Genomic DNA, 20,128 nt, shown 5'->3' with positions numbered 1-20,128 from the left:
CAATACCATTTAATAACAAGTAAAAACATGCAATAAGAGGAGCTGGAGACAAATAACCTGACAGGGCCACTGGCTAGTAACTGTTGAAGAGATATTTTATGAAAAATGTATATATTGAGAGTACAAGAAACATAATGGGAGGGAAAAGGGGAAAAATATCACATTATATAAGACCTGAAAAAAGATATATCTGAATGTAGCTTTAAATTAATCCACAAACAAGTCTGCATAAATTAATGACAAATGTAAATGAAGTTTGTTGCAAATCTCTTGGCCCAAGAGATTTGAGTTTGGAAAAACCGTGAGTAAATTGCTTCTGCAACAACGTAGGGTCTCAATGACTTGCTTCATTCTAATGTGTGTCTTGGTTGTGATCTTGACTATAATTTCATAGAAGGATATTAGGCCTTAACCAGGGTGTTTCCTTTGATTCTCAGGTATCAAAGATGTTGATCGCGCTGCATCACAGCTGCTCAAATTAAAGGTTGTCTGGCCTGGATCTATCTACCTGAAACTTACCTGCAGTTGAGCCACAGTGTCTGGTTGGTGTCAAGGACCAGCTGCCGGGTTTTCACATCCAGAATAGGGACGCTGTACTTCCCCTTTTGCTGTTTGTCTGCAGAGGCAGGACAGAAGATGAGAATCAGAAGACATGTAGGGGCAGCCACAACCCCAGAACTCCATCACTGAATAGTCTTGTATTACAGTAATTGTAAGGTGATAAGGCTTCATCTATGGACGTATCATTATTCAGTATTCTTTTGGGACATCTGGGCAGGATGTTCACTTTCTTAAACTATGGCTTGAGTCCTGGGTCTTCATTGAGCAGAATGTCTTTCTTATTAACTAACTAAATTGGCAAAATGATGAATGCATCTATATTAAAATCTCATCATGTGATTGGGAGTCATGATTGGGACTGCCCAAAGCTCTTTGTCTCTACCCGGATCTACACAAGACCACTTTCTGTGGAAATCCTGAAGGACAAAGTACTTAACAACCAATAAATACTTTGGACAGTTCCTGTATGCTCTGTCCATTATAAACCAGACTAAACCGGACTTTTTGACTGATTGCAGAACCGGTCTTGGTGAGTCCCCGCTCCACAGCACGTATTCCTTCCAGGCCACAGTATGTGTGACCCCCTGCACATCTCCTCGCTCAGGCCACTTGACAACTTGCGTGGAAATGCGTAAGCAGCGTCCCTCTTGTTTATCAAATAAAGGAATTTCTCCACTTCATTGCCGAGGTTTATTAATGAGAGATAAAGACGACTGTGTGTCCGCCCTTCCTTCCTCCCAACAACAGAGGAAACATCATTCAGGGAAGTCCTTCACTGTGACTGCTCCTTACAGATTGTGCAACACGCAGCTCAAAAAACAGTCCTACGAACACAACTGTCTCACTGCTCTGAGAGAAGTTATATCACTTGTACAGCAGTGAGTTAGTTTACCACTTTAGTCCATTAGTACCACTCATTGTCAGCATCATTGTTCCCAGAGGATACCCCATTGAACAGATCTAGCATTACTCACACCGCTACCACTTCCTATACTATTTCCTTGGATTTCTCATTGTGTGAGTGAGAAACACACATGGAGGAAGTTGGGGATCTCCTGCAAGCCTTCTGGGGCCTTTTTCAACAAGCTGTTAAGTGTCTAAAAGCACCATTTCCAAATAATTTTGTACAGTTTCCTTGCTACTTCACCTAACTTAATTAGACGTCTTTTGTTTCCAAATATCACATTTCCGACCACAGACCGGTCAATTGCAAATTATGTGAAAATAAGCTTCCAGACACACGTATCAATCACTTCTGGGGAAAATAACTCCAACTGACTGATCAGGAATTTTGGATGACTTAATTGAGAATATAACAATCTTTTTTAGGTTGAAAAAAAACTATTATTCAAACAAAAGTAATATTTAACACTGAATACAAGTGCAGCTCGAGACCATTTCATACTAAATGCGTCTGCATCTAATCTCAAACGCTTTAAGGTGAAGGAAATGAAATCATTTCTGCAGAATTTGTCTGCAGTTTGATGGCATCAGGGAACAGTGACATTGAGACGGATACAATAAATGATAAATGTATGTTTAAGTATGTGAAATGTACATGCATGGATGGTGGTATGTGCATTTTGTACAGTAAGACTCCCTAATGGCATTCTCAACGTCCATTTAATTATAATGTTATACTTTCGGTTACAAGTAATGAAAAAACTTCAGAATTTTACATCTAAAGCTAAGATTTTGCCAAATTACACTCCTAGGCCTCGCAGTTGCGTCCTGGTGGCCAATTAGTATGAGTTCATTTGTGATTTTGGTTTAGTTAAATTTAGAATTAAGTTAAAAGAAAAGAAAAAACATTTAAATATATATATATTTTTAAAACAGATGGGTTTAATTAAAAGGTAATCAGGGCACATATTGTACCAACTGACAGATCATCTGTATTTACCAGGTAAAATATATCATCCTTTAACTTGTTACTTGCGCATAATTTATCTTTTGCAGGGAAACACATTGTTAGCTTTTCTTTTTTTTTCTTTTAGCCACACAATCATGTTAAGTGGTCAATAACAGCACAGAGGCAACGGTTCAGCAGTGAGCACAGATTGACTCTGGTTCCTGCGCACATGGGTTCTCCTCCAGCCGGTCACGACCCCTCGCTCTTTCAAATCAGAACTTTCATTAGACAAACTCATCAGTCTCAGGAAACATTCTGCGTGAGTCCATTCAACCCGGGCCAAGCGCACAATGAGCCGGGCCACAGAGGGCCACACTGTGCAAACAAGAAAAACAACACACACACACACACACACACACACACACACACACACACACACACACACACACACACACACACACACACACACACACACACACACACACACACACACACACACACACACACACACACACACACACACACACACAAGCAGATGACTTAATTGCCCAATAAATGAGCAGTGATGAAGAGGCGCACTGTGCATCTTTTTCTTTTCTTCTCAGGTAAAGTCTGGATATTAAGATAACTCTAGTTTATGTGTAATAATAGCATAGGTAGAAGTCGTGGGTAAAATGCAATTTTCTACATATTACAATTACTTTCTTCTCAGTTAAAAAACACACGTTATAATAAACCATTGAATAATAACTACATAAAGTCACTCACCCTTTGCAAGAGCACCATACATTCCACATATCAGGCAGATCAGGATCAAATTCATCATCTCTGGTGCCTCCGGTGCAGTGAGCGTGTTGCAGATGTAAAGTATGAAATCAGTTTTATTCCTGTTCCCCCCCCACCCTCCAGAGCAGACGCAGCGCACTTGTCCGTGGCGTTCAGGGGTCTGTCCGTGGCGTTCAGGGGTCTGTCAGTGGCGTTCAGGGGTCTGTCAGTGGCGTTCAGGGGTCTGTCTGTCAGTGGCGTTCAGGGGTCTGTCAGTGGCGTTCAGGGGTCTGTCCGTGGACGGAGATGTCTGGTTTCCTGAGGAAAGCTGCGGGAGATCACGCAACAGGACACCGCGCTTGAACTCCAGTGCAACTTTTTCCCATAGATGTGGACCGTGGAGCGGATTTATACCGTTCCCACAGCAGACACCGGATAGATGACGTCACGGAAGTCCGCACACCCAATAGCAGTCCTTTTAATGCAACTGACCAGTGAGGTGTGGAAGAAGCTAATGATCCAAACATATACATTTCTGTTTGACAAACTTAAAACAAATATATGTATATACAATATATACAATATATACATTATATAACCTGTCCCTATCTGATGAAGCTGTGTTATTTCCCACAGGCATGGTGCTCACTGAGTACAGGGTGGTGGGTGAAGGCTCATGTACCTCTGGATCAGCACGTAGGCACCGGGGTGGACAGGGTGGTGTCCTCACCAACAACTGGACAGGACTGTTCCTCACATCTCAAACTGATGATCGTTTTTTTTCCAAAAGAAAATAAACATCCGTTCTGCTTGGAAGGGCACCCAACACATTGCACAACTAGAAACATACTGATCTCACCTCTGAGACAGGTAACCATGACGTCACATCACATAAGGTAATACTGACGCCCAACTTCTGCACTGTGCAGGTGTCTTATATTGTAGGCTACTCTTTTCAGCCAAAAGCACAAAAAAACAAACATTTTAAGCAGCAAAAATGTACAGCCTCAAAATTAAATTAAGAAAAAGGTAAAAAGCTTAATTTCTCTGTTGGCCAGTATAGTAAGAAATAACAAAAAACAATATAAATATCCTAAAAAATAAATCCAGCAATAATTACAACAGTTTTGTTGAGACGTGCTGCGTTGGGAAATTGTGTTTAATGTAAAAGCATAAAATAGAATTAAACAATGATGCAATGATTTTTCAATCCCTTGGTTGTAATTTGCACCATTTTCTTGGGCTATAAAATAAACAATGGTGCAGATTGGCCACTGGGTGGCGATGTGAGCTGAACGAGAAGTGACAGCAGGAGAAACATTCAAGTGTGTCTGTAATGCAACTGTTGGTGTAGCTGCTCTCCAAATAATCTCATTTGCTCTTTACGCCAGCTTCAACTGCATCATGTCTTTAAGGGGAACTGTGATCACGCTTTTCATGGAGCATAAAGTACAAAGGGGGCACCATAGAGATAAATTAAATCACAGTAAAACTGAAATGCAAAATATATTATCACCTCCTATTGAGGGATTATTCATTTCGCTACGATTACAGAATATATTGATAATAAGGCTATGACTCAGATGAACTCATGATATACAAATGCACATACATACACATACAGTACAATAACAGCAATTATTAAACACATACAGTCAGTCATGAACACACATATACAGTACATGGACGAATGTAGATGAGGGCAGTAATATATACGGTTACATGTGTGCAGGGAGAGAACGTTTTCCACATTCAATAAACAAACTGTTGTGATTTTTGTTGGCAACAACTGACATGGTCACAATCTCCAAAACAAATAATGTAGCTGGAAAAAGTAAAAGTAAAGAAGTGAAAAAACAGGAAGTAATTGGCTACATGTACATGCACAGGATAACCTGGCTGGTTGTCGTACTTTGGCCTGCCCTGTCCATCTGATTGAGGAGCCTTAAGCATAATTGTTCCGTCAAAATTGTAGAGCAACTGTAGAGCAGTAAATATTCAATAACAGTTCAGTCTACAAGTGTCCAGACAGTGAAAACTCAAAGCTAATAGAGTGTTTTTATGTTTAAGTATCCTCTGACATTTTTGCAGGATTCCTTAACAGAACTCGATTTTGTTTATTCTGTAACCTGTATTCCTAAATTCTTGTGTAGCAACCAACAACTAAGTCAAGTTAATAACCAGGTTCAGTACTATTTCTTTTTTTAAAGAAAGCTGGTTGGTGTGGGACAGGAATGATCCCCCTGCTGGCCCTGTTGCCACAGACAAAAAAATGACTGAATGTGAAGATGAACTCAGGTCTGAAATCTTCGTCCATGTGTGTTGAGTCTGTCTTTTTTTTCACTTGATATTCGGTCACACCTGTCCTTTAGTCTGCTCATGGATCCAGTCAGTGAACTTGACCACCTGTGTGTAGACACCGGGACGGTTCTGCCTCGCACAGCCCTCACCCCAGCTCACAATCCCCGCCAGGAACCACCGCCTGCCTCGCTCCAGACACACCAGCGGACCTCCGGAGTCACCCTGAGGGAACATAAATGCACAGTGGTACACATTCGGACAAATATACAGGAACTTGTATAATATAAAAAAATATTCCAGAGCAGCTGAAGTGATTTTTCACAGCAGAAACAGAAATCCAATGTCATAGAGGATGTGAGCTACTTGAGCGTAAGCAGTAGTCTGCCACCCGCAGTTAGCGTCACTTTAATTATGTTGCTAGTAGCAACCACTGTTGCCACTTGTTGGTAATTCATTTTTACACTATGTGTTGTCTAACCTTAACTTATGGTATAGATATGATATTGATGAATTTGTTGTCCAATACTGTTTTCACAGTTTCAAACTGGCCAACTCCAGTCTCAAACCTCTATCCGAAGTATGTTAAGATAGCTGCATAGCTGAGCACCTCCATGAATAGTGAGGGAAGAACATGTAGAGCATGACCAAGAGGAATACGAATGTGTGAGTCTCAATTTTTCCAAACACATTCTGTTGTGGTTTAGAGAGAAATGTGGAAAATCGAACTGAAATTCAATTCAGAAAGGCGAATCATTATTCCATAAAATTCACACTTGTGCAGTGATGCACACACTCACCTGGCAGGCGTCCACCCCTCCGTGCAGGTTCCCAGCGCACAGCATCCTGGGAGTGACGGCCTCATCATACAGTTTGTTACAAGTGTTCCTGTTGATGATCTTCACAGTGGCCTCTTGTAAGCGAGCAGCCAGTTCACCTATAATTAAAAACACAACATCATGATGCTTGTCTATTTTGGGCCCCTTATTGCTTTGTTTCAAAACATAAACAAGATCTGAAAACATACTCTTTTGTAAACTTTAGCTCTTACCGTCCTCCATGAGGACCCCCCAGCCTGTGACGTAGCAGCTGGTCCCGGTTGTGAAGGTGTGTGAGGACGCGGGGATGCACACGGGCTGCACCAAGTCACTGAAGAAGACTGGAGCACTGAGCTCAAGAAGGGCGATGTCGTAGTCCGAGGTGAACTGGTCGTACTTTGGGTGGAGGAGGATGCGGCGAATCGGTCTGGTGGCTGCTCCGTTGTTCCCCGTAGTCATCACCCTCATTCCCATGTAGGCCCGCCATGCACGGGCATCTGAGTATCTGCAGATATAAAACATTCATAAGCACAGAGCAAACATACATTATATTTATTATAATGAGGCTTGGCGTAGTGGAGAGCAAGGTAGTTCTCCAATCAGAGGGTCGGTGGTTCGATACCCGGCTTCGGCAGTCGATGTGTCCTTGGGCAAGACACTTAACCCCAAGTTGCTCCTGAAGGCCATCGGTGTGGACTGGATGATGAGTGTTAGTTAGAGTCTGATGGTGGCACCTTGATGGTAGCCTGTCATCAGTGTGTGAATGGGTGAATGATATGTAACATACTACTGACTGTAAGTCGCTGTGGAGAAAAGCGTCTGCTACATGACTGTAATGTAATGCTTCCAGGCGTCTCTCTTACTTTATTGCATCCGAGTCCTGGAAGCAGTGAGCTGCAGAGATGAGCCAGCGGTTGGCGACCAGCGTGGCTCCACAGACGTGTCCGTAGCGATCCATCTGGAGGCTGACCTGCCACGGCCATGACCCCGCCCCAGCATCAGAGCCACCCACTATCTTAGTACGCTTCCTGGGCCTGGTGCCACAGCCTGGGACACACAGGGAGACAGAGGAGGACACAATAATTAGTTAGCACAATTCTCTTTGGAAATAAAGAGGACTTTCATTCAGTTTTTAGTTCCAGTTACAACTTACCACAGCGCAGTTCATCAGAGCCGTCAAAGCAGTCTTTGACCCCGTCACACTCAGGGTTAACCTTACTTACACACTTTCCGTTGGCACATTTGTATGAGAATGAGGAGCAGCCTTTCAGGTCTAAATCAGAATGACATAATAAGGCAGAGTGAAACAAATGGCACTTTGTGTGGAGAGAAACATATGGCAGTAAAATACCCTTAAATGGATCAATCTGTGCAACCAGTGACGTCTGAAGTCATGAACACTCACACGCTCTGGTACAGTTGAGTTCATCACTGCGGTCTTTGCAGTCAATCACACCGTTACACACCGAAGACTTGGGCAAACAGACTTTGTTGGAACACAAGTGGTGACATTTACCTCCTGAAAACAACCACATAAGCTTTAACCATCAAAGTAAGAACAAGCACACACGCATGTGTTACGACGGTGTCGGTCTACTCACCACAGGCGCCCTCTTCACTGCTGTCCGCACAGTTGCTCTGGCTCACACACTGGCTGCTTTGAGGCTTACACTGGCCGTTCCCACACAGCACCTCACCTGGCCTGCAGGATGCTACATGTTTTACACATATGTGCAAACATGCACATAGAAAAACACACAGACAGAAAGAAATCTGAGTGTAGCATGTCTTTCAGATAAGTGGGAAAAAACCCAACATGGGTCAAGTGTACAGCCCTTTTGTTTCTACAGTAGTTTCTTCAGGCAACACTTACAGCATTTAGCCTCGTCCCGTCCATCTGAGCAGTCTTTCACTCCATCACACACTCTCCTCAAAGGGATACAGCGTCCATCTCCACAGCGAAACTGCCGAGGACAAGCTGGAGATAGACAGGGATGAAACTTTAAAGTACTCTCTGGAATTACGGTACTTTCTTTGGATATGAGACCCCAGGGTCCTTAATGAATTACATGATGTATCAGTTAGTCTCTCTGACGGAGCAAATTGCACTGAGAGAGGCATCAGATTTGACTTACTACCCTCTGGAGAGAAGGCCCGATAGAGCAAGTAGAAGCCCTTGTGGGTGAGAGATTCATCCGAATGGAAGTGGAGGGAGAGAGGAGAGGAGTAGACTCGCCTTTTGCTGCTGTCTGACACTGGATTACACAGTCTAGATGTAAAGGAGCACCAAAGTAAGGAACTCACTTTAAAACTCACACAGGCAGCCGCATGAAACAATCTCTTAAACAATTATGAGATAAAACACATTTACACTAAGTGAAGTGAATATTTGTATTTGATCTAACCCAAAGCTGCTAATGGGCCACACAGCTCAGGTTCACAACTCACTTGACCCCTCCGATGTCCAGCCAGTCTTTCTCACAACCGTCTGATGACGAGGCATCCTGAATGTCCATCGTCACGATCGTCATGGAGATCAGGTATCCTGGCAACGGTGCCTGATAAAGTAAACAAACACAACTAAAGAAAGCATCCACATGCTGGAATGTAGACGGGTAAAATGACAAAAGGGATGATTCACTCTTTCACATTCCAACTTCTCTTTCTTATGCCACTGTTTCTAACACACTCACTCACACTCACAAGCATGTACGGTATGTATGTTTGTATACACTCACCCGTAGTGTCCAGGTGCAGTCAATGTTAGGGGGGTAATAGGAGGGGTAGTAGGGCGAGGAAATAGAGCCGTTCCAGGAGGAAATCGACCCTCCACAGCCTACAGGGGGAGTTAAGTGCACATAATACACAATAAAACCAAGGCAACTTTGCTTTACGTTTGCTAATAAGTGGAAACAAATCATTCCAGCACGAACATGAACATATCACAGGATTTTGTAGAACAGGTCTGTTTGTAAGAGCACTCAAACCTGCTTTTGGGATGGCTTGGAAGTAAGCTTTGAAGATCGCTCCATCCCTCTGTCTGCTGAAGGAGAAAGTGACCAACATCACATTCCCAGAGGACGTTAGCTTCATGACCGGTGATGAACCCGATATAGGCAGCCCACACCACCTGAGACAGGTAAATGCATCCATGATGTGTATATATATACAACATACAAATGAGACATATTATAGAGATGAAAAAAATATTTACCGTGCGATTATCTTGTTCTGTAAAGGAAGTAAAAAGTCGTAGGCCGAGAGCTTGTGGGCGGTGCAGCTTCCTGGCGTGGCACCGTGGAGGGTGAGGACGACCAGTCGAACCACATGACCCGACGGCACACGGAGACGCCACTGGTAGTACGGCTTCTTGGGACTCACGAGGCTCAGGGTGCGGTTGTTGCCATATTTGGCATAGAGGTCAAAGGACATGGCTAGATAGAGGAAGTGATGGAAATATTAAGAAGATGAATGATTTTAAGTGCACTTGTTCCTGACCTGTCAGCAGACTCAGCCTGCAGGCCAGCTTTAAAAGTTGAGATAACAACTTTTTCTCTTGTTTTTTTACTTGTCATTAGAAACCTCATCTTATTGTTTTGTGATATTAAGTAGAAGTCATGCTCTTCTCACCTTGGAAGCCAAGCTGCCACTTCCCACTATGGATGCTGTTTGGATTCTTACTCTTGTCAGATTTTTCTTCTGATTCAAAGTCGTCAGGGTCCAAACCTACATAGACACAGAGCAGATGCCAAAACACTCAAATTCAGTACAACTCTAGAGCATAAATACACTTATAAATACACTTTTAAAATCTGAAATAATATTTAATTCTAGAATTTAAAAAAAATTAAAAAACATAATAATAATTCATGGGTAGAATATTTTTAAAGCATTCAGAGGTTGGCTGTTAATTAGATGTTTCTAAATAATGTTTCTATTTGAAATGTCATGGTATGTTACGCATTTGTGAGTTTTGAATTTATGTATGCAACTGTTTAAAATCTATTTATTAGTAGTTATTGTATAGTGTTTAGCAAATATCTGCATATTTCTGAGGCCAAAAACAACATGAGTGTATATGACTGTGGTTGATCTGTATTATACAGTGAGAGTCTTTACCCAGCAGGTGGAGCATGTCGTCATCCTGCTCCATGTAGAAGCGCTGCTCGTTGCGGCTGTCCCGCTGCACCTTGTTGCCGCCAGGTAGCCTGCGCTGCAGTCTCTCTGGACCAGACCTCTGGATCGCCACGGCAACATCGTCCGGGGCGGAGAATTTACTCCAGTAGAAGACATTGAGCCCTTCCGCTCCTTCACTGTCACACAAAAGGGTTAACAATGTTGCTATTCTGCAGGGGACATATAGCTGAGTATGTTGTTGTCATGCATGCTCCTTTTATGTTTGAACTGTTGCACATCATTTCATCAGTAGGTGTTTTTGTTCGTGCATCAAACCTGAAGGCAGTAATTCCTGAGCGCAGGTAGTAAGAGCTCCACGACGAGGACTCGTAGAGTTCTGAGAACTGTATTTAAAAAAGACAAAACGAAAAGAAAGGATTGTTGACCACGTACTGTATACTGTTTACTGACATCACAGCGGTGCAAGTGAGGTTACTTTTCACATGTAACACATGAACACACCTGGTCGAACACGCCTGAGTTCAACAATAGTATTGTTCTTGTGTGTGTGTATCAACCTCTGCTTGTGTGTATGTTGACTTTGAGCAGCACAGAGCTCCATTGTGTCTTCACCTGCTGGCCGTGTAGAGTTAGGAGCCTTGGAGGTATGGGCTCCTGGCCTTGAGTTCACCTGTTCTTTAATGAACAGATGGCTGTACAGATACTATGACCACTTAACAAGCCTGCTAACTCACCCTCACAGTCGACCAAAGGAGCATTACACTCTGTCAGTGTAGAGGTTGGGGGATTTACACACATCAATTTGCCGTTTCTTCACTGCTCAGCAAGAATGTTCAGCCGTGCATCTGACCTTTTGCGCCAAAATCCCAAATTCCCCCTCTCATATCTTTGTCCAGCCCCAAATCCTTCTGTCATCCCTCCCTGCCCTACTGCCCTGTCTCTCCCTCTCAACCCCAGCATCAAACTGAGGTTCACCTCCTCTCTGTAGTGTTCGGCACACAGAGTGGCTGATTGTGTGAAAGCTACACAGACAATGTTTTTATTGAAGGCCTGCTCTTCCTCTCACTCTTGCTGCCTCGGCCTAGCTGGACTCACAAATGCCAGGCTTGTCCTCAGCCCTGAAAGGGCCCTGTCCCTGGGGGTCTCGGGAACTTGCGCACACACAGGGCCCAGCTCCTGTTTCAGCTTTACATTTAACACCACCAGAGAGAGACAGAGGAGAGAAAAGTTGTGTGTAGGAAAGAAAAAACTGAGAGAAAGAGAGTGGAGGACAAAGCCGAAGAAAGAGAAAAGGAAATGAATAAGAATGCAAAGACATTAATGGGAAGTAGAAAGAGGGCATCAGTGTTTTGAAGGATCCACATAAAAGACACTAGTAGCCTGCTGCAGTGAACCATGTCAACGATAGAACAGCAAGATCAGCTTCAGCTGAGAGCGTGAAGGTCAAGCAGCACTCTAAAGTGTCATTCAGAGGGGAGGCAGTGACAGACAAGTCCATCGTTCCACTTACATAGTGGTTCAAAGCCTGAGCCTGCAGGCGGAACTGAGGGGAGGTGGAGTCAGTCAGCTCTGAGGAGAAGCTCAGGTTTGGGAACTCCACGCTGCCACCGAGGAAGAACACTGAGGAGGGCGGAGCTGGAGAAGAGGAGGTAAAGACTTGAGACAGGTGCACCTGTGTGACTTTGGGTGCAAATCAAAATAAACACAATTTAAGGACAGGAGAAAAGCAGGTCTGTACTCACATGTTAAGAAGTGAAGAGTCAGTGCAATGGCAGTAGCAAAGGGAAAGAAAGGCAGGAGACCTAACATCCATCTCCTCCATGAGCCCCCTCCACCTTCTGCTCTGCCTGATCCTCAGGCTTCGTGGGGGGGCTCAGTGACTGGGTGGGCTCCTTCAACTCCCCCTCTCCCTTCCAGAGACAAGGGCATGACTCAAATATCATAGCAGCATTTAATGTCTGTGCTCAAGTTGCATATAACTGTTTGCGGTTTACTCCAATGTGCAAAGCATTAAAGGAGAATGCAGCCAAAAATCAATGAGAAGTGGATTTAATGGCCGAGCAGACAGTGATTCAGTGAGAGTAACGGTGAGCATCTCTGAGCTGAAAGGATCTCCTAAAACATTTAAGGGGTTGGCAGGATTCCCCGGGGAGCAGACAAAGCGTGGCTAGACCAGCCTGTTCCCACGGCCCTGCTGCTGTCAGCACTCAATCAGGTGGCTCTCCCTGATGTGGACATTCATGGGAAGGACACCCACATTCTGCAATTAAGATGAGCCATGGCTGACTGGCTTTGATGGTTATTGGTTATTGTGCATCATTTTGCTATTACACAAAAAAAAAATAGCTCACCAAAGTTAAACAGACTCATTTGGCAATTCATATACAGTATATTGATGAAACAGTTACACTGATGGAGGCTTACCTGTGCAGCGGAGCGGCCTGGTGGTCCATGCCCGGAGACGCAGTACACCTCGCAAGTTTTGCTTTTGGGGAGAGCCCTCATAGCACTGTCCCGTTTAGCTCCGGAGAGGCAATATGCAACAAAACCTCAGGCATGGAAACGATGGAGAGAGAGAGAGAGAGAGAGAGAGAGAGAGAGAGAGAGAGAGAGAGAGAGAGAGAGAGGAAACCCCCACTGTCGCTTCCTTTTGGAGAGAAAAAAAAAAGCTCAGAAATCCGAGCTGTGCGTCTCGGATGCGGCGGCATTCACCACCTCCCGTTCACCTGAACTGGGCTGCAGGTGTCACACGGAGCCCCAGAATGCAGTGCGGGGGACAATGAGAGCACTATGAAGGTGGAAGCCCACAATCCCTACAACAGGTATTGTGGGTAAACCTCCTCGCTGTGTATGCGGGAGTTAAGTTAAGGGGGACAAAGGGGTGCTTGATGGAAACGTGTCCGAGGAATAACACCTGGAGCTCGGCTGCTGTGCTCCTTGGATGATCCATTGAGGGCTCAAAGTTAACCTGCAATTAAAACGTTTGGCATCAAACTTGACGACTATGAGGGTGTAAAAGGACATAAGATGGGTTTAAAGTCCAAGACTTGGAGGGAGGAATGCAGCAAAGATACTTCATTTTAATTCAAATCTTCCAAGGCGCTTCCTGTGTGCTTTGTTGGGGGTGTCTGCCTTATTCACACATTAATAACACATAAAAGGAAAGAATAAAAGTTCACTGCACTGTTGATGCTTTTATTATTTGGTGTGAGCGACAGAATGTTTAAACGTCTGCTGGCACTGGATGAATAAGAGTTTCATCATGTCAGCTGATATGGCTGTAGATCCAGGAGGTGAACTTGTTGACCCTGGTGTAGACCCCAGGCAGGTTTGGTCTGCCACAGCCCGCCCCCCAGCTGACGATGCCAATCAGGAACCAGCGACCCCCGCCCGGACCCTGACAGGACAGAGGACCCCCGGAATCGCCCTGAGAAACAAAAAGTGCAGTCGTTGCATAAAAAAACATTCAAAAAGTATACACCAACTTTCAAAGCTTCACATCAACTAGTTTAAATCAAAATGCAGGTAATTGTGGGTGATTCAGTCAGATGGGAGCTCACCCTGCAGGCGTCCCGCTCTCCAGAGGACACCCCGGCACACAGCATGCGTGATGAGACCGGTCCGTAGCTCTTCTTACACTCAGTCTGGCTCAGTAGGGACACCTCTGCTTTCTGCAGCACTGAGGGCAGCACTTTGTCTGCAGGGGGGCAATACGGACATAGGTTCATGCAAATGACAGATATGAATATTGACACATCTGACATTAGTAGTAGCTCATAAAGAGTGCAGGAGTTGATAAAGATGCTCTTTTCCCAAATGGAGCTGGAACAAAGCAGCACAGGAGCAATACTGTACATAACATTAGGTTTTTATTACTGACTGCATTATAGCGTGATGTTTATAGAAGGCTGTGTACACTAGCCCAGTCAGACAAACCCCCCCAAAGGAAATCATGGTTATATTAAAGTATGAAAGTCACTGAGCTCACCTTCCTCAGAGCGGTATCCCCACCCGGTGACGAAGCAGCGGTGGCTGTCAGTGACAGTGTGGGAGGAGGGTGGAAGGCACACAGGCTGGACCAGCAGGCCGAGGGAGGGAGGCCAGGGCTTCTTCAGCTGCAGCAGGGCGATGTCATAGTCGAACGTGTACGCGTTGTAATACTCGTGCACCACGATATGCTGGATCTCCGCCACGTGTTTGGCACTGCCCTGGGTCAGCATGCCGAGGTGGGCGCTCCAGTACCGCGGGTCAGACAGCCTGGTGGAGAGGTCAGAGGTCAAGGGTCACTGGAAGAAAGCCTTTTGTATCCATACTGTCTCTAATAAAACTTGAAACCAGATGACATCCATGCATCATCATCACCTGTTGATTGCTGTTTAAAGTTGAATAATAACTTAAAAATATGAATTACTAGTATTAATATTACAAGTATTATTTAATCTTGAGTGCAATTGAATATTCTTTTATTTTTGTTATTTTTGGAAACATTTAGACATTATTATAACACAGAGGTTCCCATCATGAGGGTTGGGACCTGCAAGTGGTCCCAAGATGAATCTGAGGGGTCACAAGATGATTAAAGGGATAAGTATATAAAACTAATTTCTGCTTCAAAACATTATGTTTTCTTTCTTTCGTTTCTTTCTTTTCTTTTTTGTTAAATGATGCATGTTTTCACATCTTCTGAAAAAACATTCAAATAAAACATCTAAGAAGGAAAGACAGACCTTCGCTAAAATGTTCACAACTTGTGTCCACACATAGGCAAATCAAATCTGTGATCATGTAACCACAACAGGAGTATGAGCGACTGACCTTTCCTTGCTGAAGCAGTGTGCTGCTGAGATGAGCCAATCAGAGGAGAGGACAGAAGCACCACAGTACAGGTTACCAGAGAAGTGGAGGCTGACCTGCCACGGCCACTCCCCCTCCACAGAGTTATCTCCACCCACGATACGCTCTTGTCCTGGAGATGAACCAACATTCTTCACGGAGGAGGGACGACCACAGGCTGAGGAGCACACAGAGATGGATTCTGTTGCTGATACTGGTTATATTATACTAGACTCTGGTTTAATTGTAAAGGAGAACATAACAAAATATACATGGACATGTGCAGTATATTACAAATCCCTCAATGAGCTCAAATTACTATTATTGTGATTATGTGCAGTTTATACATCTATTAGGAACTTATATGTCCACAGGGTGCTTGTATCAGTGTTGGTTATCAGTACGAGTGTGTGTTTGTTATGCTGATATGCTTAATCATCACCATGACTGCTGCCGCCTTATTAAAAAGTAGAGCTTTGACGTGTGTGTGTGTGTGTGTGTGTGTGTGTGTGTGTGTGTGTGTGTGTGTGTGTGTGTGTGTGTGTGTGTGTGTGTGTGTGTTTGTGCATGTACAGTCATGTCCCGTATCAGTGAGTGATCAAAGTCAAGCCTGTTCCCATCACCTTGAGACCCCATCATGATGAAATAACTGCTAACAGAGAGAGCCATTACAGCTGGGTCACCTCTCTGCTGCAGGTCAGCAGGTTTGGTGCATGCGGCCCAGTGGATTATAAAATAACGACAACATTCTCATGAAGCCACATGAAGGATCTGGCAGAGAACTGGCAGTGGAGCGGCACTATAATCACCATGTATCAGTTGCTTCATTATGAGCCAACAACTCAGGTGGGACATAACCAAATGTGTGTGATCCAGGCTTAGTTGATAAATCATTGAACTGCTATAAGTTTGAGTAAAATACAACTTTAAGAAATGTTCCTGACAGAATACAATGTTGTTGATGTTAAAATGTTAAATGATGGAGGGCAGAATAGTTGAGTTATTAAAATGTAAAATTCTTGAAAGTGAATGTTTAAGAGTATAGATAAAGTGTCTTACAATAAATAAGCAGTTTTGCTTTATATCACATGTTGACATTTTAAAGATCCAAGGTCCAATAATTATTACAAAAATATACAATAATCTGAAGTGATATTATTATTATTTTCTTTTTGCTGCCACTTCAAGATGTGCACATGGACCAGGTAATGCAGAGCGCTCACCACAATCAGCCTCATCACTGTGGTCCTGACAGTCAAGAACACCATCACACTTTGCGTTTTTCTTTAAGATGCAGGAGCCACTGTTGCATTGATACCTGATTGCAGAGCAGGTTGTTTCTGACAAAAGCAGAGAACATATTGCAATTATTACTGGTTACAGAGTGAAAGGGGACATAGATTGTTTGTAAAGATTCCTACCCTGAGTGCAGTTGATCTCATCTATTCCATTGATGCAGTCTGTCTCTCCATTGCATACAAACAATGGATGCAGAGGACTGTTGCCTCCGCAGTTCTTTGTCGGCCTCGCTGTGAAGACATGCAACATTTTTCCAATGTGTGATTTATGCTAAATATATTCAAAACAGTATCATGCGTTATCAATACTTCACAGTGCCATTTGGGCTTTTAAGCAACCAGAAATATGTAACTTATAGGAAAACTTACAGCAGAAGACCTCGTCACTCTCATCCTGGCAGTCGTCCAGGCCGTCACAACGTCGACTCTTTTCCACACAAAGCCCTGTGGAGCACAGGAAGTGGCTCTCTGGACAGGCTGGTGCACAGGAAATTGGACAAATGAAGTGCATTAACAAAAGTTGCTTTTGCTGCTTTATTTCTACTCTAGTGACTAAAAGACACCACGAGATGATTCCATGTTTATGCCGCTCAAAATGATGTGAATGACAAAAAAGCTACATTGGCAAAAATAAATCTACTTAAATGCTTTCAAGTTCTCTAAACGAGGTCCACGTTGTCCATGTTTTCATATGAAGTTTGAAAATGTACATAAAGTATTTTTATGTCTATTTTTCCAATGTTTTCTCTTTGTAAAGTAGAGTGTAATTTTAAGAATCAAAGTCATTAACTCACATCCACACTGAAGTACAATGAAACCCCTATGATTTGTCATTTCCTACAGTGTATCCTGGCTGTAATAATGAGTCATGCTTTGGGCCGGGCAGTGCTTACGTAGGCTGATATTGTAGCTGCTGTAAGACGCCTGAAAAGGCTGAGCAGAGTTACGTGAGCTGCAGCGAAACTCCACCTCTGGGCTGTGGTCAGCGATCCGAAACACCGTGTGGTGTCCCACGTAGCTGCCACAGAAACTGTGGAGGGAAAGAAACCATCAAAAAAACATCACAGGGTATTGTCATGGGATGAAAAATAATTTAATTCAATGTAAAAAAAAAAACTTAACGGCTAAATAATATAGCATATATCAGATACTGTCTATGATTGTAGATATTTGTGGAAAGGGACACAATTATCTGAAATACTTGTGTATTGAATACAGTGTAAAGTTTTAAACTTATGCCCACATACATGATTTCATTGACCTTCCACCAGCCATGTTCACAGCCCTTCACTTCCTTTGGTTTCAATACATAGTTCTGAAACTGCAGCGCAACTCCTAAAGCACTGTTAGGGGTCTAGGAAAAAAGTACACAATCAATAAAAGCTATTTGAAGTCACCAGTAAAGAAAAACTTAGCCACAGTTCAACAAGTCATGTATGTGTGTGTGTGTTGTGTGTGTGTGTGTGTGTGTGTGTGTGTGTGTGTGTGTGTGTGTGTGTGTGTGTGTGTGTGTGTGTTGTACCTCGAACTTCCAGGTGCAGAAGCACTGTGGGGGCAGAAGGCTGGGGTGGAAGGGGCTGTAGATTTGACCAGTGATGTCAGGCTCTAAGTGGGTCTCAATTTGAGACATACACACTGAGAGAGACAGAGCAAGACTCAATGAATATACTTTCATCCCAAGCCAGTACTGTTGAATCCCAAAGTGGTCTCTAGATAAATATCAGGGATCAGAAGATGATAAATGAAACAGGGGAGATGTATATAGGGGTTCACAAAGCCAAATAAAGATGGGAACCACTGGCATATAAAGTAACGAGGTGAATGTGTCATACTTTCTTCAGCAATGGCCTCAAAGTGTCCTCTGAAGCTCTTGTTGCCATTGGTCATTCTGAAGGACAGAAGCATGACATTTGAAGTAGACACCAGGGAGAATGAGCTGGACACTGGCTCACACATCCTGCAGAGACAGAGACACACTTTAGTTTATGTAAAGTTGATGTTTTTAGAGAAAACACAGTGACGTATGGCATTAAAGAATTTGGAATTGCTTTAAAAAAAAAAAAAAAACAGACCTGTGCAGAATGCGCCCTCTCATGGGCAGCAGGGCGTCGTACACGGTCAGGGCATCATTCACACAGTCGCTGGGCTCGATGAGGAAGGAGGTGACAGTCAGACGGATCAGAGAGCCGGGGGCAGCGGTGAGTTTTACATGGCAATTCACACCACCCCACGACGAGAAGACGTTTAAAGGGACGCTCATCCCAGGAAGGTTGGCATACAGCTTATCTACACACTGTGAGCCTGGGACCAGAAAAAACCTCCATGGATACACACACTACGACATACAGTGTAACTCTTATTGCACTTAAGTATCATCTCCTACCTGCTCCATTTGATGAATAATCTGATCGCTGAACAGCTGGAGGAAGACACAATAATCAATCTCTGCATTGATACACACTCATTCGGATGCACGGGTAAACACACTGACGCACCATTGATGAGGATGGAGTCTATGTCCACTGGGAGACCCAGCAGATAGCCTACAGAGGACCTGTTCATCATGCTGGTGTGGACTGAGTCTCTGAAAATGGCTTCCACACACTCCTCACACACTGCAGGGCTCTTTAATCGAGGGACCACAAACACCATCCAGAAATGAACCAGCACACCACCCTTGTCGTTGTTACTGAGTGGACGAAAATAGAGTTTACATTAACACACTTTAAGAACAGGGTGTGTTGCTCAGCTGTAAATAAGTGTTGCTGCTTGAAACTGGCATCAAAAGCACAAAGCTAATCATAAATATCAGCTGGAACTCTTTTTGATGATGATGATGATGATGATGACTAACAGGCCCACTGTACCTGAGGTCTGAAATGACAGCTTGCTTGTAGAGTCTGGCCACTGAGGACACCTTGTACACATTGCTCACCTACGAGACACCAGGAATTAACTGTAAGACTCCTTCAGATCCTGGTTTAGCACTAACCATCGTGTAAATAACAGGGTTACATCATTACGTACCACGTGTTGTATTTTGTTTGCCATGGATACAAACTCATTGGATTCTGCCTGTCGGTACTCTGGGATGAACTCCACGTTGGCAACACGGAACATACCGGCAAAATACGCTCCACTGTTGCTTTCCCTGCGAACTAAGTAAATCAAGTCAAGACTTGCATTAAATGGTGCAGTTTCACTTTGATGCAGTCTTGAAATCATCAATATAAAGATATTAATATGTGACTTAAGTATCAGAATCCTCTCACTTACATATGAAGACCCACAGCAGCGACCACATGATAATCACCACCACAAACACCACCGCCGCGATGATGACAGCCAGGTGAGGGATGCTCAACAGACGGGCCTGCAGCCTCTTGAGTCCCTTGGGCTTCCGTCTAGTCTTCCTGTACTTCCTGCAGATCTTCTGCAGAGTGTGGTCAACTGTGGACACCTCCACAGAGACCTCTGCAATCTACAGCCAAGGATGGGAGGGACACATTTGTCATTTCAATCTGTGTGGATTCTAATAGGGATGTGGTTAATGATGCTGAAATGAT

At 43.8% G+C, this 20,128-nt stretch overlaps 3 protein-coding genes across 4 annotated transcripts in view; all 3 read right to left on the bottom strand.

The window, feature by feature from the left end:
• The window catches only part of flt1 (fms related receptor tyrosine kinase 1), a 31,388-nt gene extending 27,846 nt beyond the window's left edge, over positions 1 to 3,542 (bottom strand). For both annotated transcript variants that reach the window (XM_054622741.1, XM_054622742.1), the window contains exons 1-2: positions 3,182 to 3,542; positions 520 to 616 (exon numbers count right to left, since the gene is read on the bottom strand). In XM_054622741.1, coding sequence (XP_054478716.1) covers positions 520 to 616; positions 3,182 to 3,239 — 155 coding nt within the window. In that variant the 5' untranslated portion in view covers positions 3,240 to 3,542. The remainder of the gene's footprint in view (positions 1 to 519; positions 617 to 3,181) is intronic.
• Positions 3,543 to 5,364: 1,822 nt separating this feature from the next.
• On the bottom strand, positions 5,365 to 12,951 carry LOC129110622 (suppressor of tumorigenicity 14 protein homolog). Its single transcript, XM_054622760.1, is given in 20 exon segments — positions 5,365 to 5,701; positions 6,277 to 6,413; positions 6,528 to 6,799; positions 7,158 to 7,341; positions 7,448 to 7,567; positions 7,700 to 7,813; positions 7,896 to 8,006; positions 8,168 to 8,272; positions 8,430 to 8,563; positions 8,743 to 8,852; positions 9,033 to 9,130; positions 9,282 to 9,424; positions 9,509 to 9,728; positions 9,925 to 10,020; positions 10,414 to 10,607; positions 10,747 to 10,814; positions 11,942 to 12,066; positions 12,174 to 12,260; positions 12,263 to 12,341; positions 12,856 to 12,951. Coding segments are annotated over 20 exon segments (2,646 nt in total). The 5' UTR covers positions 12,937 to 12,951; the 3' UTR covers positions 5,365 to 5,533.
• Positions 12,952 to 13,696: 745 nt separating this feature from the next.
• Positions 13,697 to 19,697, bottom strand: tmprss7 (transmembrane serine protease 7). The gene is made up of 16 exons (XM_054622755.1): positions 19,590 to 19,697; positions 19,430 to 19,497; positions 19,058 to 19,251; positions 18,946 to 18,981; positions 18,635 to 18,863; positions 18,395 to 18,519; positions 18,085 to 18,197; positions 17,810 to 17,916; positions 17,456 to 17,592; positions 16,932 to 17,039; positions 16,686 to 16,793; positions 16,488 to 16,604; positions 15,247 to 15,442; positions 14,420 to 14,688; positions 13,992 to 14,128; positions 13,697 to 13,858 (listed from the first exon to the last, which is right to left on the bottom strand). Exons 1-16 carry the CDS (start codon positions 19,680 to 19,682, stop codon positions 13,697 to 13,699), a joined length of 2,199 nt encoding a protein of 732 aa, XP_054478730.1. The 5' UTR covers positions 19,683 to 19,697.
• Positions 19,698 to 20,128: the final 431 nt, after the last annotated feature.

Source organism: Anoplopoma fimbria, chromosome 21 (genome assembly GCF_027596085.1).
Source record: "Anoplopoma fimbria isolate UVic2021 breed Golden Eagle Sablefish chromosome 21, Afim_UVic_2022, whole genome shotgun sequence".
NCBI lineage: Eukaryota > Metazoa > Chordata > Actinopteri > Perciformes > Anoplopomatidae > Anoplopoma > Anoplopoma fimbria.
This window is presented reverse-complemented; position numbering and strand designations above follow the sequence as displayed.

Bases quoted from the DNA above. Each gene is read 5' to 3' on its own strand.
- tmprss7 (XM_054622755.1), bottom strand. From the start codon at position 19,682: ATGTTCCGTGTTGCCAACGTGGAGTTCATCCCAGAGTACCGACAGGCA. The intron at 18,520-18,634 runs GTCTGTTTTTTT...CTGTCTCTGCAG, and splicing joins AGAGGGCGCATTCTGCACAG to GATGTGTGAGCCAGTGTCCA. The intron at 17,040-17,455 runs GTAAGCACTGCC...CCTGTGCACCAG, and splicing joins CAGCTACAATATCAGCCTAC to CCTGTCCAGAGAGCCACTTC.